The sequence below is a fragment of the Lagopus leucura genome, unplaced genomic scaffold, assembly GCF_019238085.1.
Source record: "Lagopus leucura isolate 7727_CA_CO unplaced genomic scaffold, USGS_WTPT01 Super-Scaffold_100002, whole genome shotgun sequence".
NCBI lineage: Eukaryota > Metazoa > Chordata > Aves > Galliformes > Phasianidae > Lagopus > Lagopus leucura.
Genome location: NW_024962263.1, coordinates 49,236,067 through 49,261,703, shown reverse-complemented (window position 1 = coordinate 49,261,703; position 25,637 = coordinate 49,236,067). Strand labels below are relative to the sequence as shown.

Below are 25,637 nucleotides of genomic sequence, written 5' to 3'. Positions count from 1 at the left end.
TAGGTCATTTTACAATTTGAGTTTAGTAAGTTAAAAAGAAAATTGTTACTAGGCCGCTTTAACAAAATTCTACTTTTGCAGCATGCAAACAATGCAGATCTACAAACCACATTAATTATTTTTAGTTGTATCAGAACACTGTGGGAGTGAGAAAGCAAGAAAATTCTGTATTTCATTAATGAACAAGTGCATGTTCAAAAGACTGCCAAGAGAAAACTATTTTGATGGACCTTTGAGAACCTACACTATTTCTGTTTGTTTGTTTTGAAGTTTTTTGAAAGGGTATTTAGGAATGCTGACAGCCATGTCTACAGGCATCCCATACAGAAGACTACCTATATTTACAAGTATCTAACATCTTGAGAAGTAAGTGTACATGAATTCACCAACCAGTATTAGACCTTAAGTTGCTCCACCTCAGGTTTTAGTACAAAAATCTTGAAGGCTTGTTGGCAGCTTTCTTAAAGCATAACTGCAGATGGAATCTCTGCATCCTCTTACATTGTGTCTTTTTCCCCAAACTTATCTTCCACCTAAACCAGCTTCCTGTCTGTGTCACAGTTTACAGAATGCTACCATTCTACAGTTTGTTCATTGGTATCAAATTCATTTCTTTATTGGGGACTTTTTGTGATTTCTTTCAGGGATACTGCGGGCCAGGAACGATTCCATACACTCAGTACAAGCTATTTTCGTGGAGCACAAGGCTTTGTTCTTGTATATGACATCACAAATCTGGACAGTTTTCAAAGTGTAACAAGCTGGATGAAAGACATACATGAGGTAAATAAATCTAACAGTGGTCGATCTTTTAATGAAGGTTATCAGTGAGTTAATGCAGTTTATGTTTTAAGTGACTGCATGAAATTTATCATTATTCCTTCAGCTGTAAGTTCCTAACCACGATTTCTTACTTTTAACTCAGCATACAGTATGATAGTAGGATTACTGTTATGTGAAACTGAAAGACTGCGTAGATTATCCAGAACAAGCCCTTACTGATGCAGGAGTGCTTTTTTGAAATAAATTGAAAATAAATCTCTTAATCCAGTTTTGCACATACTGAGTTAAAGTGCTTTTGTCACCAGCGTGACCGTTCATAACACCAACAAGCCAATCTCCATGATCTCATCCAAGGATTTTAACTAGCTTCAGTGTCAAAATTAACCAGTGATTTCCCATTCCTAATTCCATTATTTTTGCATAGTTGCTTCATCCCAAAAATCAAATTAAACAAATCAAATGAAAGATCTTATTTCCCCTTTCTGGATATTCCCTTTCAGAGGATGGTTTCAAGGTGGAGAAACTGACAAAAAGGACCGTCGTTTTTTGGTGGCTTAGCTCAGCTACCTGTAGCACTGCAGCCAGGGAAATGTGGTTTCAGGTGACATAGGAAGTGATTCAACAGTACGTGGCTGCCAGACAAGGTGTTAGTTCCCACCTACTTTGTCCTGGGTCTGAATATTTTCTCCTGCTCTGCTTCTGGAGCCTGTCAGATCTCCCAGAGCTTCACTGCACCTCTCTAACGTGGTGGAAAATTAACAGCCAAAACGGTTGGGTAGGTTTCCACTGCATTACTGGGTTTATGAGGTTCACAGAAAGGTCTGACAGATATTAGACTTGGCATAAGGTAAGCAGGAGGAACAAGAAGGCCAGGAGAATAATGCGTGAGAACAATGTGAGGAAGGAACTGAGGAGGGAGGAGCTGACAAGCCTTCAGGCATCAGGTCCTTGAGCTGATCGTAACCCAGTATGCTGAGCCTGTATTACTCAGTCCCTCTTGATATGTTTGCCATTGGATAGAGACAGGTCCATTTTCTAAGTAATAACATGAAAATTTGTAGTTACTATGATTGTGTATGATTCCAAATAAGATAATGCTTGTTGTTGATTAAAATCAAAAAAACATGCAGACAGGTGTTTGTTTTTTTTTAACAATACAACCTCCTCTGTGACTTGGTAGGAGTATGATGTAATGATTGGAAGAGCCCATTTCAGAAAGCAGGTTCAGAAAAAAACCCATCAAATTGAATCCTTTTTTCTTGTCACCCATTCAGTATGCAGATGAATTAATGAACAACACACAGTCATATATCCAATAATATATACTTAGGATATTAATGCTGTTGGTAAGACATTGCATATACATTACTTCAGTATGAAGAACATTACTATGGTAATGTAGTGCATCATTATCCCTGACCTTACAGCTATCTTGGAAGTCTTAGTGTCAACAGAGCGTAACTTCAATAATGTGCTACAAAGGAAACCTGATGATAAAATATTCTTACTGGCTTGTCTGAATGCACTTCAACCTAAAACACGTGTTTTATCATTTTGTTAAGAAAAGTGCATGCCCTTCTGTCAGGCAAACAAGTCATAGAATCATAGAATCACAAGGTGAAAAAGGACCTACAAGATCATCTAGTCCAACTGTCCTCCCATTACCGTTGCTACCACAAGCTTGTGGTACGGTTTCATGATTAGCTACAATTTAACTCAGCATGATAGTAGCTGAAAGTGTAGATTACCCATGTATATCCCCTGACATGATATATACATATATAGTATGTATATACATAGCTATATTCTGAAAGTAATGCCTCCTATTTATTTCCATGGAAATAACAGATAGAAAGAATGCAGTAGCACTATTCAATAAAGCAAGTATTCAGCTACTGTAGGGGAACTGTTAGGTCATAACCTGAACTGATGATAGAGCACCTGGTGAAAGAGGTGGCTGGCCCAGGAAGCACAGGTGCAAACATTTTACCTGCACTTCCCATGTGACCAGAAGGGGGTTTATGGCTCTCCCCTCCCTCCCCCCTTTGTCCTAGGCTCATTTAAGGGCTATGCTCTGAATGGAGAACATTTCATGGATAAAGGTTGCTTTTTTCAAGAGTGTTTTACAGCCAGAGATCCTCATCACTAGCTGAGTGAGTCATTTTTTTTTTTTTTCCTTGTGTATGACTATTTGTATACCTAACAGTACTTTACCTTGTATTGCAGAGAACTTGTCAGAAGCAGTTTTGCTGCTTCATAGGATAGACAGCTACAAAACACTATTTTTTGACAGTTGCCACCACTAGCTCTGCATTTTCAGCAGTGATGAGCAAGATTCTGTATGTCATGCTTATAAAAAGCTGCACCAGTGGAGGTGGCCCACCATCACCACTGCTGAAACACACCACACACCACCTCACTGTGCTCACATCCACTGTTGGCTCTCCAAAAATACTCAGCGTCGGTGAATATCAGTAGGTGCAATTTTTTCCCCTTGCAGGACTTCAGTGACGTGTTATTGCTTCATACACATTTCTATATCGGTTGCTGTTTTGTCAGACTGCTCCTCTTCTGTCTGTCAGATGGTAACAAAATGTGACGGAATACTGATGGGAAACTTTGATCTCTGATGTCATGGGCCAATATAATAAAATAGGAGGTATTACTTTTGGAGCAGCCCACACGCGTATCGTATGAAATATAGCCCTGACTTCATGCAGTCATTGGAGGGGTCATTTTTTGTCCTATCATCTTTAATTACAAAAATGGAATGGTTGAGTCACTGGGCTACTACGTGCAAGCATAAACACACTACAGCTGGGCTATGAGGCTGGGGTGGAGAGAAGGATGGGACTGGCCCTCGTGGCCACAGTGCTGAAGAGGCTTAGATTAAATCAGCATAACTCAATCAGGAAATCATACCTGCGTGACCCTTTTTTCTGTTTTTGGTGCTTAAAAGCTTCCATGTAAGAATACTCAAGTTATTGATACTAGATTTGTTTAATCTTTCTGCCTGAAAGTACTACCTTAGTTTAAAATATTAAAAACATGCAGAAATACTCAATTTAGGCAATTTCTTGGAATGTAAATTGCATGATTGATTGTACCAATCTCAAAGCTAGCAATTAGTGAATGTTGTAATGAAGCTAGATAATAATAAAAAATTTAATTTAGGCCAAGTGTGATATCAATTTCTGAAGTGTCTTGGTGAAAATATATGGGACCATTCATTGCAAAAGAAGTGTTTTTAAGCAATAACTGTTAAAACACAGGGCGTATCATGAAAATTAATTACTTGCTTCAGGATGGTGATGTTCCCTGCATTTGCTTTGATCTGTAAATGCAAACCAGTATTTCATACCCCAGAAATGACCAGTATTAGAGTGGCTGCTGTTACAGCACCCTTAAAAATGTGCAAGGGTTTAAAAAAAAAATAAATAAATAAATAAATCAAGAAAGGAAACAGAGACCAGTTTTATTAAATGCCAGACTGATGAAGTTTACACCTGAACCAATCAAACAGGATTTTTTTAAACGAGTCAGTAATTACACTGCACTTTCTTCTTTTAATTCCATACACAGAGGTTTTAAATGGAAAAAAATTTTAAAAATCTCTTCAGTGCAAAAGCTGTTGCTATTTTCAACTGTTGGAAAAATCTTAGCAATTCACCATTCCTAGAAAATCCATTGATTTCTTAAAAACTTGCTAGTTTTTAATGCTTAGTGCTATGAGATTGCCAGTAATGTTCTCATAAGGTAAGGGGGAGGAACTAATTGAAATATGAAGAATATATTTTAATTATTTTAAATGTGGAATACAGCTCTTTCCTATTAAAAATGAATTATTAAGGATGTTCAAGACAGAAATACGTGGTAGCAGATGCCTTATTCTACCACTTGTATTCAGCATTAGAAGAAACTAATAGGATTGTTTATAAAAATGCTTACTAGAAAAATACTCTTTCAGCTGAGTATCTTAGGACTTCATTGACAAATCCAATACAGGCATATTAGATTCGTAATGCACTCATTAGGAGCACAATTGCTGTAGGAAAATTATTATAGAGCCTGAAGCTGTTCATTATTCATAGGTGATGTCTTATTTGTTAAGGTGTCCCTCTTGTCTGTTAGCATGGTTTTTAGCTATTGAATGCAGCTGTTCTAAAAGGCTGATCCTGTTTGGCCATTAAAAATCAAATGCAATTAACCATGTGCCAAATCAGTTGCAGAAAGCAGTTCTTTCCAAGTTGTGTTGGGGTAGCTTACATACTGCCAAAAAATTTTTATGTGGTAGTGGTCAAATGCACAAAGAGGTACAAGAGAGGATCTGGATCTCCACCCATGAAGATGCTGAAAACTCAGTTCAGCAAGGCCTTGAGCAACTGTCATAACTTTAAAGTTGGCCCTACTTTGAGCACAGAGTTAGACCAGATGACTTCTGTAAGTCCTTGCTAACCTAAATCCTCGCATGATTCACACATGGTGTCTGGGTCACCGGAAACTAACATAGATGAGAGGCTGTAGATGTTTTTCAAATTCGTTGGGCTGGTTTTCGTTGTGCTAATATGGCCATGAAGCTGGCATTATGATATCCTAATGATTACCACCATGCTGGAAATTTTCTGCAAGCACTTGCTGACGTAATGTACTGCTGTGGAATATATTAGCTTTCTTGTGGTTTCTAAAAGAAGTGACCCGTTAACCAGGGTATTAAATGTTACTGCTTATTTTGCATTGTGCCATTTTCTGCTTCTGTGCAATTCAGTGTAGCTGAGAGTTGGGATCTGTGACAGTATTTCTGCATTATGCTTAAATAAAAGCACTACAGCAAAGTGCTTTGCAAATATAAATTAATCTGACTTCAAACTGTTCTGAGTTTTAATTTCTCAGATGGGAAAGCTTGGTGCGAGAAGGATTGAATTGTTCCAATTCATAGGTGGGTTTTATTGTTAGCACTTTTAGTGGACCTGAAAATTTCTTGTCCTTGTCACCTTACTAAATTGGTATGTCTCTAAACCCAGATTTGTTTGAGGATAAATTGTTCTAATCAAGTGAAAGTTTACTAAGAGACAAATTCCATCACTTGTACAATTCCACTGAAGTCCTGGAAACAAGACATTTGTAATTGAGATCTTAATGTGGCTATTGGAAAAGTACACAGGAAGATGTATCTGTGAGAATCATGTATGAATGCTACGTGTGATGCTGTGGGGACAAGGTATTCCTAACAAATTATTCTTCATTAGTACAAAGGATGCATTTCTGGTGTCATTGTCTAGCGAGCCAGAGGAAGAAACTTCCAGGCTTTGTGACCTTCTCCAGCTTTGCCTTTATCTCGCAATATGCCAATATGTATTTCTATCTCATCTTTGTTTCTGAAAAATAATGCTGCACTTTTTCCTCTACTACAGTCATTAGATTTCGTAGCATTAAAATAGCATATTTATCAGACTTGCATTCTCAGGTTCACCATTTGCACCCCAAAACAAACTTCTGTTCCCATTTCAAATGTAATCAGTGATCATAAAAATAGCATGGCCCTGAATAACTGTGCTGTGGAAATATGGTGGAAGGCAAGGTGGTGTTTCTGGAGGAGAACCTCACTTCACTGAATGAGTTTTATACAAGGAAGGGTCTGGAGCCTATGGTGCTGCTCCCTCATGTGGCCACCCGTCACAGCAGCCCAGCAGCGAGCCCAAACCTGATGGATCCAAACTCCACCAAACTGCTCAACAAACATGGGCAGCCCCAAGGAATTTCACGACTTTCACTTTTTTTTTGGAGGGGGGGGAAAGCATAGTGCTGATATTGCCATTTTGGAAATTTTCCAAAAAGATGGGTTAGGTTTTTCTCTTTTTATAGGAAGCTTCAGTAAAATGTGGACTTTGAAGGTTAAAAGCAGAGTAAAAACTCAGGAAAGTAACCAAAACTCTGAGGTACTTTTGAGAGATACCAAGGCAAAACGTTTTCCTTATTTTTATTCCCAGTGTTCAAAGAAATGTAATTTTTTTTCCCTTTTTGCCTTGATTACATTTTTATACTTTTACACGACATGGGAAAAATGTTTCCTGACTCTGTTATCTTGGTGAATGCTGGAGTACCTAATAGCATCTTAATGACTGTAAAATAATCATCTTTTTTTTAGCCATAGATTCAGCGTTTGGAAGGCTTATTTCTGAGCTATAAATAAAAGAGGATGGAAATACACAATCAGCTTTTAGAAGCAGTGAACAGCCATATTTTTGGCCCATTTGAATCAGTGTACCTCTGCAGTTTTTATGCCAGCTGAGTACATGGTCAGACTTGTGCATAGTCATGCTGAGTTAATCTTTTAAGAGCTCACCTGCAGAATCAGTTTTCAGAATGAAGGTCATTTTGTGTATATCCTTTAGTTTTCTAAAAAGAAGGAACTAAATTTAACATCTTAAAAATCCAATTGACGTGGAAACTAATTATTAAATTTTATTAATGTATGAATATATATTTACTGAAAGGTAAGGCGTCTCTAGCCTTTAAATTTTGTTAATATTTGAAGTAGTGTAGAAGGAACATTCCTGCTTCAAAAATTCTTGCTCTTTGTGCAGAAATAAATTTGCAGTATGAATTTCATGTTTTTGTACAGAAAGGATGCCACTATTTCCCTTTCACATTTCACTTCAGAGTAAAGTCAAATGTCGCTGGTGAAGCCCTTCTGCTACATACAACAGTCTTTCAAATAAATTGTTGATTGCGTGACCAGATTAAATCGTCTATTTACTCTATTTTAAGGACTGATGTGTGTGTATATACATATATGCGTGTGTGTATCTATTGATGTAGGAGGACCACTGACCTTAATGGGTAAAGCTCCAATGCATTTTGATCGATTAATCCAGGTTAGACTGATTGATTATTTCAGGCCTGTACTTTATACTCTTATGATGAGCTTACTTCATTTTAATACTACATTATCTTGAACATCAGCTGTGGTTATAAAATGAGATTAGCTGACTCTAAAATGAGAGTGGATTAAAAAAATGAAATGGCGTTCCTTAATAATAAATTGTGCCTGTGCTGCTGTACTCCTCAAATGAAGCAAGTAGTTGTGAAAGAGCAAACAGACTAAAAATAATGATTCTGTCATCCCTTAGTGAATAGAGATCTTTCCTTCAATTTCTCTGAAAGGGGATACTTGTGTCCACATGCATCTGTGTGTGCTCTGGGGAACTGACATGTCTTCACCCGAGTTTGTACAGATTCTGAAAATCAGGTTTGAGGTGTTGAAGTTGTTCAGTCATAGCACAGGTGACAGCAGAGCAGTGACTTTCAGCCTGGCCAGCCTGGCCTGCTTCTGCAGCTGTAGTGATGAATTATCAGTGTGCTTTTTTTTTTCTTAGTTTGTTTTGGGTTTCTTTTTTTTCTGAGAAGAGGCATCTTCTGTCATATTCTGTGATATTGAATAGGTAGATGTGTTTGTGCATGTCTCTCCCTTTCAGTCTCTCCCCAGAAAACTTTTGAAGGTATGAGGTAGCTTTAATTCTCTCTGGAAGAGATACAGAGACACCCTACAGCTTGATTGGTGTTATAAAAATTAAGACTTTATTGGAGACCAGAGATTTCATCAGCAGCATTGCAGAGAGATCAGCAGCCTTAGATCAAACCTTCTGAGTCATCAGAGAAGCTGTGTGAGCATTTGCTTTCAAAGTACATTGTGGAAACAGATTATATTTGAGTTACTCGTCTCTAAACACAGACATTTTTTCCATTTAGGCTTCAAAAGTGGTTTTAAATACTATGTTTTTAACAGCAAACGTCAGTTTGCAATTTCCACTGTTCCATTTCCTTGTCATGATTGCAGTCATCTATAGTTACAATAGCTTATCTTAAAATAACACTGATGTAAAGCATCCAGTGCATTTCACAGTCATCCTGTATGTAACTGGATTAGTGGAACGAAGGGTGGAGACAAGGTCAGAATGCTAGCATTTTTCCTCCTTTTGAAGTCAATGAGGTTTTTAAAATTTTACTTCATTAAAAAATATATTGCCTTCTTCCAAGTGTCTCGGAATAATCCAACTTTATGCTGAGATTGAGCACTTGGACTGTAATTTTGCTGTCTGTGTGCAAAAGTGAAGTATGGAGAGGTACTCTTTCAGGTGTAGCAAATTCCTTAGTTTTTTCTTTTCAGTGCTGGGTGCAGACCTGACTAACATGCTAATCCACAATCTCATTACTTCAGGGAGGGCAGCGTCTGTGACTTTGGAGCATTTCCAGTCACTTTGAAGCCTCAACATCAAGCATTCATCAGAAGATGAAACCCATGCACCATATACTTTATTCCTCATGAAGGGTGTTCCAAATTATACCTTTTACTTTTAAGTGGCTTTTTCTTGCTCTTTGCAGTCCTCCCATTTTTCTCAGGATCTTGGTAACTGATGAAAAACATTTCTACAGATGAAAAGGTCAAGAGGAAACATAGCCTTTACTTTCAAGGGAATTGTGTTGATGGTTTGTGTGAGTTATGTTGTTTGATATATATATATATATTTTTATTTATTTATTTATTTATTTATTTTGTTAACTTGATACTTATTAATGCTGGTCCTCTTTTAGAAAGCAGGTGATGAAGTGGACATAGTACTGCTGGGCAACAAGTGTGATAAGGAATCAGAACGTGTAGTTCCAAAACATAAAGGAGAAAAGGTACCATTAATCACTGATGCTTTCTTTGGGTTCTCCTGAGTGTGTGTGACTATGAGCTGTTCACCTGACAATGAAAAAAGGCTCCTGAATTCCAAAAATTCTGTTAGGAATTGCTCCAAAAGAACAGTGGTTTTGTTTGTTTGTTTTTAGCATATAAACAGAAATACATTAAATAATGCCTGGCTGCTCTCTTCAGAGTACTGATTTTTATTTTGAAAGTTAAAATGATCTTAAATAGTTTCAGGCATTATAATTATTTTTCAAATTATAATTTCAAGTATTTTAAAATCTGCATTTTCAGAGCACTGTTCTAGTATGAAGTGCTAGCATATAATACATGGCACTTTTTGCATCACTTCATGATACCTAATGGCACTCATCAATGCCTTTTTTTTTGTTTTTTTTGCAACAGCCTAACCATATAGAACTATTGTGGCAGCTTGCACATTGTGATCTTAATTATCTATAAGTAATCCTGAAGAACACTGGACGTGTACATTTTGGGGACATCCAGGTCCTCTAGTTGAAACCATAGGTTACGCAGCTGAGGCTACAGTATAAATTAGACTATAGAAGTGTTAAGTGAGGAGTACTGTTTTAAAGGCAAATATTACCATCACTGAAAACCTGTGGAGATCCAGGAGCCATTCAATGGAAGAAGAAATTGTGATACTGATTAAATGTCACAATTGACATTTAGATTGTGTAGATTGTGTGTGTGGTGCTCCGGAAACAATGCCTCCTATATTATTATACTGGGCCATAATGCCAGAGGCAGATGTTGGTGGTATGGCAGTAGAGGTTGTCTTCTTGCCAGTATTCCATTATGTTTTGTTGCTATGATGGCTGATGGCAGCAGAGGGGCAGTGTGACAGAATGGTGTTTGACAAGGGAGTGTTCATGAAGCAAAGGTTGAATTCCGCCACGTAGAGAAAAATGGCACTCATTGGCCTTCATCGGCAGTTGCTGAATGTTCACAGAGCCCAAACAGTGGATGTGAGCACAGTGAAGGTGATATGGGTGATGCATTTTGGCAGCAGTGACAGCAGTGTGAAAGATAAGCCATGTTCAGGATGGACATGCAGATTTTTAGTGTGTGGCATGCAGGCTGGTTTTCATCACTCAAAAAAATGTGCAACTAAGCATGGTACCTCTTTTGAAAAACAGGAAAAATAATCTTGGAATGAGCCCTTCAGGTATGCAGTCAGATAGTTGAGTCAGGCACATTATACTGTGTTTGAGGATTAGCATGCTGATCATTTCTTTCTGATTATATAAGTACAGATCAGGAAAATTTTAAAAGTAGCATAAAGTGTAATGTGTATGTGTACATGGAAAAAGGTTGCTGAAAGATACAGGTATAGTTTCACTCAAAGGATATACTATCAGAAATCTGAATACTCACTGGACACGTGTGCACAAGAGGGCAGTATTAGGGTTTTGCATGTGGTATTAACAGTGACATTTTATGCATCCTTAATCACAATCAAAGCTTCTCTTTATGTAGTCGTCTTTTTTTTATTTTATTTTTTGAGGAACAAGTCTTCACCTCTTTACCAATGAGTCTGCCTTCTAGATTTCTTCTGTGTTCTGAGACAACTCCTCAGTTACACTGTTTTGTTCTTTAATGTGATTTTGAAATGCCAAAGAATCTTACTGAGACGGCTGGAGAAAGATTGCATTAGCAGAGAGTGAGCTAATAATCTCATAATCTCACTTTGAAGATGAAAATATCCATATTAAAAAGAAAAATGGTTTACAGCAAACTCTGCCACATAGTAATTCATTCCATGGTACCCTGTGAATATAAGCTGTGAGTATTGTTCTGCTCAGAGTCTTGCAAGGAAGATCAAAGGATTTTCTGGGAATCTTACTGTGTATATTGGCATTTCTATAGTAATCTGTTGTAACTGAGCAGCCATGATATGCCAGTATATAAACTAAAACAAAGAAATTACTAAAAAAAATTGTAATTGCATCATTTTGATTGCTCATTTTAACTCTGCAAGGGATTTTTTTGTATTAATAATTTGAAATGTTTAAACTCAGCCTTTATGAGCTCCTCCGCTCCTCTCTCCCCAAATCAATATATAAATGTATTACTTACTGAAAAATAAGTATAAATATTGAAGATTATATGACATTTTAGAATGTGTCCATTTTCCTCTTGTCACATCTTTCTAACAGAAATAGTCAAATAAAATGTTGGCTTTTGTTCGTTTTCCTTTTCTCATCTTCGCTTGCTTGACTTTACAACTTAGATTACAATATGACTGAAAAAGCACTCCACAGTGATACGGTGCTAGGAATATTCCAGATACATCTCTCTGATTCTACACTAAGGAACCATAGCAGGATTTTTAGGAAATAGTATATTTTGAGATAAAAACATTAGAATAAAACTGTGCTTTGGAAAAGATTATGGCGTTATTTATTTTCTTATTGTAAGTAAGATATAATCTTATTTCATGTGAGCTCTCCAACAGTTCTCAAGGATAATATAAAATTTCCAAGTAGCATTATTGCCTTCAGTTTGTACGTGTATGTATTTTATTTACAGGTATACACAACACACAGGTTCCCAAAGGCAAGAAAAAATATTCTTTGAATGTGCCTTTCCAGTTTTTTTGAGGTGAATTAGATAAAGCTGTGCTCATACTTACAACTGCATTAACACTGATTTTATTATTTTTTTCATCTATCCAAACTTGGAGATAACTTGCTTGCCACAATATTTACCAGTCTGCAAAGTGAATTTAAATAGTACGTATATTAATACATATATTTCCGGAGCTTTCCTCATTGGAGATACTCAAAAGCTGCCTGGACATGGTCCTGGGCAACCTGCTTTGGGTGTCCCAGCTTGAGCAGGGGTTGAATCAGGTGGACACACAGGTTCTTGTCAACTAGTCCATGATTCTGTGATTAATATTCTTTGTCCAACATCGTGCACAGATGGAGAAAATAAGAGTGCATTGATAGATGTATTTGACAACCTCAGAAGGCTCATGTACTTAATGTTATTTTTTTTCTTTTGTGTTGGTCTTTACATTGGACCTTCTTCCCAGACTTCTTTGTGTACTGGTGGGGCTTAGAGAGGAAGCAGATCAGCCATCAGCAGGAGAGCACGAGGTTAGAAACTGCTTAGGAAAGTTGAGTTTGTCTGTGGCATGATGAAGTTTACCCAACTGTGCTGAAGAAGCTGATCAATAAGATTGAGGCCTCTCAATCATTTCTGAACAATCATGATGCTTGTTAACTAGACAAATGCTAGTATGACATCTGTGTTTGAAACAGAAGGGAAAGAAGGAGGGTTCATAGGACTACGGTCAATCAGCCTTCAATCCATGAGAAGGATTGTGTCATCAAATCCTTTTCCATCCATTTAAAGGACAAAAAGATGATTTGGCAGAATCAACAGAGGGTAAATTTTGCGTTGCCAGCTGATTGCTTTTTATAAGACCAGAAAATGTGTGTGAACAGAGGAATAATGGTGGTATGTAATATATTTTGAATTCAGGCTTTTGTCACTTTCACATGGCACTTGGAAGCCAGGAAATGTGAGCAGGACAAATGGGCCACGAGATGGAATGAAAATTGGCTGGACTACTTGATGCAATGGGTAGCAATTTAAGGTCATGTGTCTAGTTGGTGGCTAGTAAAGGACAGAGTACAGCAGAGGTCTATGGTAGGACCCAGATTATTCAACATCAGTGACCTGATGACAGAACAAGATGTTCATTGCAGTCTACTTGAGTTTAGAAATAGTCTCTCTTAAGAAATGTATCAGGTAGCTTCTTCATTTTCGAAATTATATTTCATTATAGTATTTTGGAAAATAAACCATTTTGCTTGCTTTTTTCCTACCTTAATATCATTCTTACAATGTTTTAATTAAAATATTACACTCAAATTCTTGTACTTGCATGTCTTATTTTTGAATTCTCGTAAGGTGCCAGGTTTATTTTTATTTTTTTTAATTTTTTAGGTTATTTCTAAAGTTCATTGAAAGCAATCATAACTGGCAATTGTAGAATGGCTTAGGCTTGAAGAGACCTTAAAGACAATCTAATTCCAACCCCCTGCCATGTGCAGGGTTGCCATCCACCAGACCTGGGTGCCCAGGGCCCCCATCCAACCTAGCCTTAAATACCTCCAGGGATGGAGCATCCACGGCTTCTCTGGGCAAGCGATATTAGACTTTTTATCCTAATGAAGAGCCTTCCAAACAAATTAAGTGGTTAGTATACATTATGAGCAGTAGGAGTGTTTTCCTTGATTGGGATTGCTTTCTCTAGATGTGTACCAAGAGGGTATTACAAAGGCAGTAAATAGACACTCCCGTTATGGTTCTTCTGGTGGATATTCCTCCCACCTTGGTCTTCTCCCTTGGGAGGCAAGAGTCAGCTGTTTTTTCTCCATGTATTTAACTGTATAAATTAAAATAAGTTCAAGACCTGGAAAAGCTGTGATTTTTGTAGAGTTTTTTTTTATTCTTTATGCCAATATATTACCTAACCAACTGTAAGAGAGGAACACTGGAATTGAGTGAAAACAAGCAAATTAAATAAAATTAGCCAATATAAAATCTATGCTGCCAATTTCCTCTAAGCATTTTCATTATTCACCTATTACCATAATATATTTTCACGTGCACATCTGTTCTTTGCATGTTTGTTATCTCTGCCCTTTTCTCTCTACTTGGTGAAAAGCTGCATCTCTTTTTTTTTTTATTCCATCATGCCTGCTTTTCTGTATCTTTTCTCAAATTTTTACCTGTCCTTTTCTGCAAGCATTCTGTGAATTTCCTGTAAATACTTGCCTAGGAAGTGATTCATTTTCTAAACAAATGAAGACCTTGAGAAAAGATCCAGTAGAGAGTAACCTTACTTGCAAGTAACAAGTTTCAAAGTGAGTAACTCATTTGGAAAATACATAAATTAAAAAATATATATATTTAAGACATATCTGAAATTTATAAACTGAGAGTAAATACAGTGTAATTTATTGAGCTGACGTTTTCTTAGTCAACGTTTATTTTTAAGAACTGTCAGAAGCACCTACACATCTACTGCTATTAGTATTAACAATTTTTTTTTTATTTTTCTAAAGACTGTTCATCCCATTGCCAACTTTTTTTTTTTTTTCCTCCAGCTTGCTTGGGAACATGGGATACCCTTTTTTGAAACCAGTGCCAAAGATAACGTGAACATTGAGGATGCATTTTCAGTTTTGACTAAGGAAATACTGGAAAAGGTAGGATGAGAAAAAATTAAAAGGAAGATTTCAGGGGTGGAAGCATAGGATAGCTTTAGTGAAGAACAACTAGTGCTGGTTTTGCAGTGATATTTGGGAGGATCCTGTATCTGTAGACATACAGGGAGAGACATACAGAGAAAGAATTGTAAGAGAACAGAGGAGAACAGGTACAATATTGCTCAAGAAGAAGATGAAAACTCAGGAAAGCTGCATTTGTGGCTTTTCTTTCCATACTTCATACTAAGGGGTTACAGGATAATTCCATTTCTGTGCCAGGATAATTCCCTTTTTTCTTTAAGTTTCGTCAGAATGTGCACACTGTTATGAGGCAACATATTCATGAAAGGAGTGGACATTTTATGTTCAACAATTAAATGTTTCATCCAGAAATCATAGCTGTTTGTTTGGTTGATTTACACTAGTGCATTTGAAGTTACTAGAATCTAAAGAGTTGAGTTAATTAGTAGTAGAATCAATATTGTAGCTGTCGCAATCAGCATCTTTAACTACCTAGTTTGTGTTGGTGAAAAAGGTCCTTGCTACTCAGGGTTTCCGTACAAAAAATCTTGTGTGGGACTGAATTACTGTTAATTAGCTATGAAAATGTTTTGCATCACAATTTATTTTTAGACAGTAGAATATTATTTTAGACATTAATGGATGTTCTTCATGCAGTGCATTATCACTGCCATTCATCACCAATATCAGTTATACAAAACTAGCCTTCCATTCTGAATACTCTTGAAGTCATAATAAAGATAAACGAGCAAAATTACTGACAAAGTCGCAACTTGCAGTGTTTTCATTAAATAGCCATAGGGGATGGTCAGGATAGTAGCTGCGGGCTGGACTGCTTCTAAATGAGGGTCTTATTCTATCATACAATAACACAAACTTTAGTTTATTGGGTTGTTGTGTTTTGTTTTTGATATATATGATTTTGGTTCCCTTAGCATGAAAATAAACTTGGCAACTTAACTGCCAAGTGTTATTTAGATGATGAGGACAATGAAAAGTCTTTGAATAGCTGGAAAAAAATAAAAAATAAGATAACTGAGTTTTCTTGTAAATTAAAAAGATATTTTCTACTGTAAATAAATAATATATTTGTAGTATGAAGCATAAAAACTACAAACCAAAAGCTATGATCCTAGCTGCTGCGAAGACAAATATCTGTGAAGCTATAATCTCTGCACAGTGCATTTAGTAAGATCTGAGAGAATTGTCTGCAGCATTCAGAAATGGTGTTTGGGCATTTCTCACTCCAAGATTGCTTGCATTCATTTTACTTCAAGTGGAGCTTTAGTATTCCTACTAATCTTCATGAAAATCAATAGGGTTTTAGTGTGGCCATGCAAACACGTTTAGACCATTATACTCCAGCATGGAGTATAATTATTAGAACTGCTTGATAATGCAGTCGTACAGTCTACATGCATGCATTTGTGTTTGGAAAATACATCCTTGGGAATTTTTAAGTTTGTCTGCAGTAATATTTCACTCTAGAAATATTTGCAATCCATATTGGGACCTCAGTTACGATTACTTTGGTGTATAATTTGCAACTGTTTGTGAAAGGAATGTGTTGATTTAAACAAGAAACTCTTTAGCCCAGTTGGTTCTGCCACTGGCCTGAGAAGAATGAGTTCAGAGAAAAAAAGAAAAATCCATCATACAGTTTCATCATGGTTATCAGGTTCAACAAAATAATTTGCTTGTTCATAAAACTGTGAAATCTGAATATACCACTTAAATTTTAACTTCCTGTAACCGATGAAATTGTGAAGAAGAAAAAATGTGGTAGGAAGTGTGACTAGTAACTGTGAAAAAATGACACGACAGATGCCAGTCTAGATCACTTCAGTCACACGTTCACTCTGCAATAGTAAGATATGTTCATACAGCATTGCACAGCGCTTTGGCACAAGACAGCTGTGTCTTTGGTAGCAGGATACTGTATCTCGTTTACTTCTGCAGTAGGATCATCTATTCTAGGCTAATGAGATGCTTCAGTGGTGGAAGCTTGTCATTGCTTTACTAGTCCCATAGAGGAAACTTGTTTTAAGGAATTTCTTGGAAATTCAGCGCGGCCTTGCTTTTTGGAGGTAGGTTGAAGTCACTGAGAAGACAGGCAGACAGGCAAGCTGGCAGACAGTAAACCATTTTCAGATGCATTGTATCTACATTAATCTCAGGACATTCTGGATTTTTTATATGCAGTCTTGTTTGCTATCTACCATGGGCATTTTTTTAACTACTTTTAATAGCAAACGTGTAGATGGGGAAAATCAGCATCTGGAGTTATAGAGGTCATACTGAAATAGTGAGCTTCTTGATTCTTTTGAGATTTAGAACAAGTTGTGGTTCAAATGAGTATTCCCAATTGGAACTAAAAGGTAGATTTGTTTTATCATCATTTTGTGCTGCCTTTTTCTATTTGTAGAATAGATTTAAATCAGTAGAGCATGTTACTTTTATAAGACACTGCTATCTCTGCTTTTGAGGCTTTACTTTTATTGGGCTTAAGAGAGGAAGATTACTTCTGTATCTCAGTGATTCAGATAACTGAAGCACTATTTAATTTTTCAGATATTTATAGTCTGTGAAAACCATTCTCTGATGAGCCTCAATGCCACAGCTCTAAATTGCATGGGTAGCCTCATTAAAACAATCAGATGTTATTTGAGAACTTACACTGGTAACAGCTGTGGAGTTATACCAGATTTTGAGAATAGTTAGCTCACAGTTTTCAATCACAACAGTTACTAATAACTGTTTTTTTATTTTATTGGAAGGGCTGTAGTGGAAATGAATATTAATGGCACTTAAAGCCTTTCCTAGAGGTTTTCTTAGACCTGTTGACAAATAACATTTTAATTCATAATTCTTGCAAGTCTCAGAGAGGCCTAAACTTGCTTATTAATTGATGACAGCTGTTCCTTAGCAGTGCTTCTTGTTGCCAGTGAACTATCTGTACCTGTGATTCAGTCCTCAAAAAAAAACAACCAACCCCCCCAAATTACCACTGAGAACGCAGTTACTATTTGCACTTTAGTGTGGTTTGGCTTCATGGCTGACAAGCAGTATTCTTCTCAATCAGCTTTTTAAAAAGTCTTGCAAGCCTTTGTATTTCTCTTTGTGGGTGCAGTGGCTGGTATTTTTCTAAACTGGGAGCAGAAGGATGGAAACTATAGTCAACAAAAGGAAAAAAACAACCAACTGAAGTTCTTGCTCTCTTCTGAAGACAGCTATAAAACTAACCAAACCTTAAATTCTGTCTACCTCCCAAGAGTGATCAACTGCTAAGATTATTTTAATATTATATTAAATAAATACAGATCTTCAGAGTAGAGTCAAAATTCATTTAAGAACTTTCCTGTACTGTTTAGGTTAACATTTAAAGTTTAACAGTTGGATGTAATTTGAGATGAAATGAAAGTAGCAGACCTCAGTTCTGTTTTTCCTTGATCTCTTTAACTTCCCTTCCAAGGCAACAAGATTTTTGAGATAACGCAGTACATCCCAGAATACCCTGCAGATAGAAAGTCTCCAGCATTAGTTCATACTACATTAGACAGAGATAACTACACAGAGACAGAAAATTGCTTCAACCAGCCACTCCAGCTGGAGCTTGCAGCGCAGATACCAAATTTAATGCACTGCAAGACACAAATCCATAGGAAATCAGAATTCATTATTGCCATGGTTCTGGGAATTGTAGTTTGTCCAAAAGATCCCTATCTCAAGCAGTGCACATTCAGTATTTGTTTATTATCCTTAGTCATGTATGAAGCCCCTGGCTTTATTTGTCCTTTACTTATCTTGTACTGACCACAGAATATTAATTCTTCGTAAGGTTTTTCATAATACTCATAATGCTGTATTTTAGATCTATTTTAGATTTTTAGCTTCATAACCTTCCTAGTGACACTAAGTAGTATGTTCAGCATTGTACACATGGGAACTGTGGAACAGACATTAAAGCAAAAATGGTAAGTGGTACCAACTCACATAGAGTTGCAACAATGTAGGGCCTAATTTTACTATACAATCTTGTTTAATTCAAAAAAATCTGTTCTGAACATTGAATAAGCCAGACATTGTTCTGGAAACAGTAACATATAATTAGGCCATGTAAATCAAAAGTAAATCATAATGTTTGAGTATGCAGGATGAGATTCTTCTTAGTGTGCAACCTTAGCCAGCAAAAATGACTAGGCTGATGTAGTTGTCTGGAACCACCTACAGTCAATGGAAAGAAACATGTCAGATGATACTCTGTTCTGGAGGTGCCTTTCTCTCTCCACTGATAATAGAGAACTGTGTATAGCAGCCTTTCTGGTTTTGTATTATTAAAGTTAAATAAGTTCAAGACCAAACTAAAGTGAACACAGTTGACTTGCTTTTGGCATTGACTGACTCTGAAAGAATCATAGAATGGCCTGGGTTGAGAAGGACCTCAAAGATCGTCTATTTTCAACCCCCCTGCTATGTGCAGGGTTGCCAGCCACTAGAGCAGGCTGCCCAGAGCCACATCCAGCCTGGCCTTGAATGCCTCCTTGGATGGGGCATCCACAGCCTCTGTGGGCAACCTGTTTCTGTGCATCACCACCCTCTGTGTGAAAAGCTTCCTCCTAATATCTAACCTAAACATCCCCTGTCTCAGTTTAAAAACATTCCCCCTTGTCCTATCACTATCCACCCTCGTAAACAGCCATTCTCCCCCCTATGTATGTGCTCCCTTCAAGTATTGGAAGGCTGCAATGAGGTCTCCCCAGAGCCTTCTCTTCTTTAAGCTTAGCAAGCCCAGCTCTTTCAACCTTGACTTTGATCCTGACTTTAACCAAATGATCGGTGGTGTTGGAGTTTTTTAAAGCATAGTTTTTTTCTTAAGTTTGCAGAATAACTGCAGTACAATGTTGTCATAGTCACATGTTATTAACAGGAGAGGGAGATAGAGACCTATGCTTTGTTAGTGGGTTGGATGTCTTAAGCATTGTGGAATAGCAGGTTTTGGGAACAAAGACTTCCATTCCTATCTATTGAAGAAGGTGTTTTGCAGCAGTGTTGTCTTCTCTTTATCCTCTCCTACTCCTATCCCTGCCCCGGAAGTTATCACCTTCCCTGCTAACAATCTGATACTGCTTGTGCCTTGTTGGGAAAGGACTGGCTTGTATTTTGAACAATTTCAAGCCTAGTATTACAGAATACAGAGAAAGTAGGATGCAAGGAAATTGTAGGACTGATCTTAATAATTGAGCTGTTGTCTTCTGGCTGTGCAGGTTCGGAAGTCCCTTGATATTCATCACACAAAGTCCTCTGCCAGCTGAATTTTGTCAACCATCACTGTTAAATATAAACAGAAAGACTGCAGTCATTAACCACAATAATTTTGTATTTAGAGAGGATACATTCCCCAGAGTTTAGAGAAGTTATAAGAAGTAGTAGCTTCAGTTACAGTCTCTTCTGGTTATTTCTCTAAAACCAGTAGCTTTCCAGCAGGCACTCTGGGTTTGCCTCCACTCTGGGTGGGGCATTTAAATGTATACAGAAAAATTCTACCAAACCAGTGGTGAACTGTGTCTCCAAAATATATAAAAATACTGAGAACTGGTGCCACAGTAGGTAAATCCAGCTTGGCTTAATGCTGCTAATCTGAAAAGATTTCCAGCAAGGACCAGGCTGCTGATCTTAATTGAGCTGTATGAATTTATTATGTTAGAAACCATTCAAAGAACTTCCCTTATTTTCTGATTCTATTTCTCTTTGTATACAAACTTAGCTTTATTTACCTGATTAAAAAATAATAATTAGAGGGATACCAGTCATCACAGTCTATCTACAAGTTAGGTATCTATTGTAACATAGTGACACAACTTCTGCCTTAGAGCTGGTGATGAGACCAGATGGCTGTGGGGAGTAGCTGATCCTATCTGATTTTCTCCACTGATTCTGCAGGGAGCTTAGAATGCTTAAACAGATGCCTGTCTGTTTGGTGAGACACGTCTGCTGTGCTGAACTAGTATTTTAGCAGTAGATTGCAATGTCTTACTAGAATCACTACTGGGTAGAATAGCATCTATTTCTGCAGCTTTATTTTCAAGATTTCACTTTGTCCATGATGCTGAAGTGAAAAATTGAGCTTCATACCACTTTGGTTCCTTTCACCTTTCTGCTGTTTTGTTTGTTGGATGCCTTGCAAGGGAAGAGTTTCATTAGACTGAGCTGAAATGTGAGCTAGGAGAGAGCCCTGAGCGTGGAATGTTGCCTGCCTTGTTCTCTGAGATGGGCAAAATTTGCATACTTCCCCTCTTTAATTTCATGTGAGAAAAGTGCTGCAGCTCTTCAGGGCTCCTTCTCAGCACTATGTGGGATTGCACTCATTGCTTCAGCTCTTCATGCAGGACTCGTAGCATCTCTTCAGGTTATGATTATGCACTTAAATGTGTGCAAAGCACATCTGCTTAAATGAATCCCAAGCCCTTATCTGCCTGATGAAGAACCTGTACGAAAGGCTAATCAAACTGAAGTGATATTTTAAGTCTTCAACATTTACGTGCCTATTAAAACAAACGATTACCTATTCTTTATTTGTGGAGAGATAGTTCTTGTCTTTCTGTCCCAGGTAATTTGTTGTTAAGTACTAGCAGGTAATGATTTTACAGACAGTATGAACAACTTTGTTGTCAAGTAGGTTTTGCCGTTATTAATCACCTATAGTGCTAAGGATCCTTGCTGTATCTATACAGGAGTGGTTTACTGGCTGCCTAAAAGCACTATTCTGCAGTAAAATATTTGCAAATAAAAATCATAAGCATTCAAGGAATACACAACTTATTGTCCTTTAACTGAAAGCATTAAATGAAAACATTCAAGGCTAGACCGGATGAGGCTTTGTGCAACCTGATCTAGAGGGAGGTAGCCCTGCTTATAGCAGGGGGTTGGAACTAGATGATCTTAGAGGTCCCTTCCAACTCAAATCGTTCTGTGATTCTTTGAAATTACTTATAAACTATAACACTTTAAAATTATCTCTTTCCTTTAAAGTTAAATAAATTCATCATAAATTCAGAAATTGTTTCAGAATTTTTTTCTATATTTTTCTGTAACACTCGTACTACTTGAACTGATATTTTTTTTCTTAAGAAAAAGCAGGTGTGAAATGCAAGCTCCTCAGCTTGTGTCCGCAGTAATCAGCGCTCAGTATTGCTTCTTGGTCTCAACAAAAGTGCATTCTAAATTTCTTTTTGCACCATTATCTTCCGGATTTTTTTTTTCTCAGTGTCTTATCTCTGAACCAGAGTGACATCACGTTCTTGAGGTGACAAAGGGTTATGTTTGGTTTGATTTTTTTGGAAAGGATATCATACTTTGTATTTACAATCACTGCTCAAAGACCATAAAATACTGTCTCCATGTAGCACAAGTTCTAATGGCAGCTACTTGTATTCAAGCGTCTTACAAAGCAGGAAAAAAATGATTTCATGCATCTTCTCCAGAAGTTTAGGTCGTGTGAAGAACTGAAGGGGCATAAGACTTACTTTAACATTAGAAAGCATTTATTTTCCCCGCATTTAGATTCATCTAAGTAATTTTAGCTGAACCTTTCTGAATATAGTCAGATAATTCTGTGGCGTTGTATGTGTAATTACTGGATTTTAAATAATGACTAGCATTGGACTACATTATGCCACTTTCTTCTTCCCCCTTTTTTCCCTGCATTTTGGATATCACGGATTCCAGCTGGGACAGCTGTACTTTCTGGAAGCTTCTCTGTATTGTGAGAAGTGGTAGTTCATGACTGCTGGGTTTGGGTTGAGAGAGGAATGTGGTGATTCCAGTGGTTGCACTCACTTTTCTGTATATCACTGCATACTTGGTTAACCTACCAAGAGGGATACACAAGAATGGCAAGTAGAGTTCAGACTGTTTTTTTTTCAAGGCGGGTGACAATGAATCTTTATGTCATTGTGTTTGAGTTCAGGTTTCGATGTTCATATTTTTAGAGTTCAAAGTTGCAACATTTACTAGTACTGTATTGCACAACTGGTTTTGATTGTTTCTCTGGTCAGCAGCAGTAATTATCTAGTTGTGTTTATTGCCGAAAGGAAGAGTTCTGGTTTTGCTGATTTTAGTTTTTAAATCTGCTTTTGCAATCTGCAAATAAATGTTTTACCAGGACAGAGAGCTGCTATGATAATTCTATTGTGATAAAGACTGAGTTGCTTCCATTTGGGGCTATTTATGTTTCTTTTTTTGTAATGGATTTAAGAAAATACAGCAACTGTAGTGAATTTCACAAAATGCAATATATTTTTTATCAAGTAATAGTTTATGCCTTTTTCTAATGGGTACTCTTGACCTATATTTCTCTATTTATTTCAACTAGATCTTTGCATCTCATGCCTAATACTTCAAAGATTAAGGTAATTAATAACAAATCTGTGAAAATTAGTTCAGTCAACAGAAGAACTGGTATATCTTGACCAATTCATATAAGTATTTACATGATGGTTTCTAGCGTCTCCTCAGAAGACATTACATCCTCTGCCACCTTCAGAGTTAGAAGAGATGTTTGAGGCACCTGTAGAATGTAAATACACCAAGCTGTAACTTGCGGGAGCATCAGTCTCCCTTTAATTTATTAGAAAACTCTAATCTCTTATTTAAATATGTAAAGGGAAAGTGTATCTAGTGGCTTCATCAGGTCTTCTACATATTAAAATATGTGAAAATTCAAGTTTTTCAACTACTGCTTTCCAGTTATCTTAATTAAATGTTTGCTTTTATTTGTTTTACAGAAGTCCTGGGTATTATATGACTTAGATGTTGTGGATCTAAATGAAAGTAAGAAGAGAACCTGCTGTGCATTCTGAAATATTGTTTATTATTTCATTTCCTCTTCAGAGAATATTAACTATTACAAGGGAACATAAAAAAAAAATTTAAAAGGGAGTCTGTAAACCCAAAGCACAGAATTTAGGCATCCTTTTTATTGCAGAAATGTTGCTGGCAAATATTTTGACATGTTTATATTTTTTTATTTTTAATGTGAATTTAAAACAATCATCTGATGTTTGAATCATCTGCATACAAATGGTTGCACAGGTGAAATCTAAATGTACTATTTTTCTCGTATTAAAAACATGTACTTCAACATTTTTTGTGCTATTTGTATTAGATTTTTAATTTTCATGAACATCGGCATCACACAGGCAACCTTTCAATACATGAAATCATTTATACTGTCCATGAGATAACATATGTTTAATCAGCTTATACTCAGTGTAGTCCTGTAATTTTATGCAGATTTTTGGTTTTGTTTCTTTGGTATCCATTTCAGAAATGTATGTCTTACTGGAAAACTTTTGAACAGGGAAGTTGCAGAGATGATGGCTGAGACAAAAGAATATACCATACACCACAGCATCTGTGGGTTGCTGAGCCTCCCTTAGAAAGTAGAAAACATAAAACAATAGAGTGCATTCAGTAATAATTACCATGCTCATATAGCCTTATCGTTCCATAGAAACATTCACATTGGGGTTTAGCAGCATACCTGCATCTCCAAGAGTTCTTTTTGTCATAAATGATTACTGCGTTAAAAATGTATGCAGTGTTTGTTTGATTTGTATTATTTTCTTAGAGTATAAATACATTAGGGATCTGACTCTGCTCATTTGGATCTGTTTTATATTGATACATAATAGCTTTAATTTCAGGGGAGGATATCACATTTTAGTTAAATTTGAATGAGAGCAGAATAAAGATGCAATTTTCTTTTTCTTCAGTTAGAAGCAAGCAGGACACACAGAAAACAAATGCAAGCTGGGAATTGTTATGGTTATATTGTTTTTTTTTTGTTTTGACTGGGAGATGTGGTTCTTGATTATTAAATTTAATCATTCTACCACCATTTGCAGAAGAATAGTAGTACTAATAGTACTGTGCAAGACTGTGTGGTAAGCTATCCAGAATAATGAACTCCATTGGCTTAGTGTTCTGGAATGCCATTATGTGAAGTGGGCCTGCTTCCTTTCTGAAGTCTTTCTTCAGCTTGTCTTTTCAATCATATTTAGTGTTGAGACAGTGACCTCAGCTCTCAGGTACTTTCTGAAGGATGTGGGACCAAATATGCTGGAGCGTTCTTTCAGGTTACTGTGCCATCAGTTATTCAGTGTGCTTGCAGAAGGGGAGTGGAAGACAAGAAGGTTGACTTATTTACAGCTGATCCTGAGACTACTCTCCTAGCCGGTCATTTAAACTAGCATTTAGAGCACAATCTTAAAGAACAAAGGATAATCCCTGCCTTAATTACAGCCATAGCAAATGAAGAAAATAGTGCTGGAAGCGATTTTGAAAGGCTGTCTAGTTCCTCCTCTTATCTTTCTCAGATCAGCTGTCCCTGCTGTATTCCAGGAAGATGTTTAAAAGACCTGCGGTGAAGGAGGGGATTTCAATGTCTCCCTGAGTAATGTACAATCCTTACTGAACTGGTTTTGCAGGCAGGAAGTTTCCTAATAACCTCGCCTAACTGCTGCACATGGAAAGCAGGTTTTCTCTTTCCTCTCTATGTACGTACATACCTTTCTGTGTCCTTTTTTTAGGCCAGAGAACTCTTTTTTTTGCCATTTTCAGTGCGCTGCTTCTTATTTTTGAGTTGCTTTTCAGCTATCCTGGAGTGTAGAACTGAGAAGTTACCAGACTACTCCAGTTTAAATAACCACAGCTGGTGAGGTTAAACTGATTTTTTTTTTTTCATTATCTTACCGAAGATCTCCCTACTTATGCATTCCAGTACCAGCATAATGTAAGATAGCTTAACGTTGCTAACTGTTTAGCATGTGTGATGTGTAATCTGTCCTCTAAGTAACTGGTTTTCTGTCCTGGCACTTATTTGTGCAGTGGATTAT

The 25,637-nt window shown here is 36.9% G+C and overlaps 1 protein-coding gene across 3 annotated transcripts in view; it reads left to right on the top strand.

The window, feature by feature from the left end:
- Nucleotides 1-23,883, top strand: part of LOC122179393 (ras-related protein Rab-10-like) — a 30,483-nt gene extending 6,600 nt beyond the window's left edge. Inside the window, exons 3-6 of one of the 3 annotated variants that reach the window (XM_042870223.1) lie at nt 645-783; nt 9,376-9,465; nt 14,620-14,721; nt 23,526-23,883. In XM_042870223.1, coding sequence (XP_042726157.1) covers nt 645-783; nt 9,376-9,465; nt 14,620-14,721; nt 23,526-23,600 — 406 coding nt within the window. In that variant the 3' untranslated portion in view covers nt 23,601-23,883. The remainder of the gene's footprint in view (nt 1-644; nt 784-9,375; nt 9,466-14,619; nt 14,722-23,525) is intronic. The other 2 variants (XM_042870224.1, XM_042870225.1) reach the window with 2 other exon arrangements.
- The last annotated feature ends 1,754 nt before the right edge of the window (nt 23,884-25,637 follow it).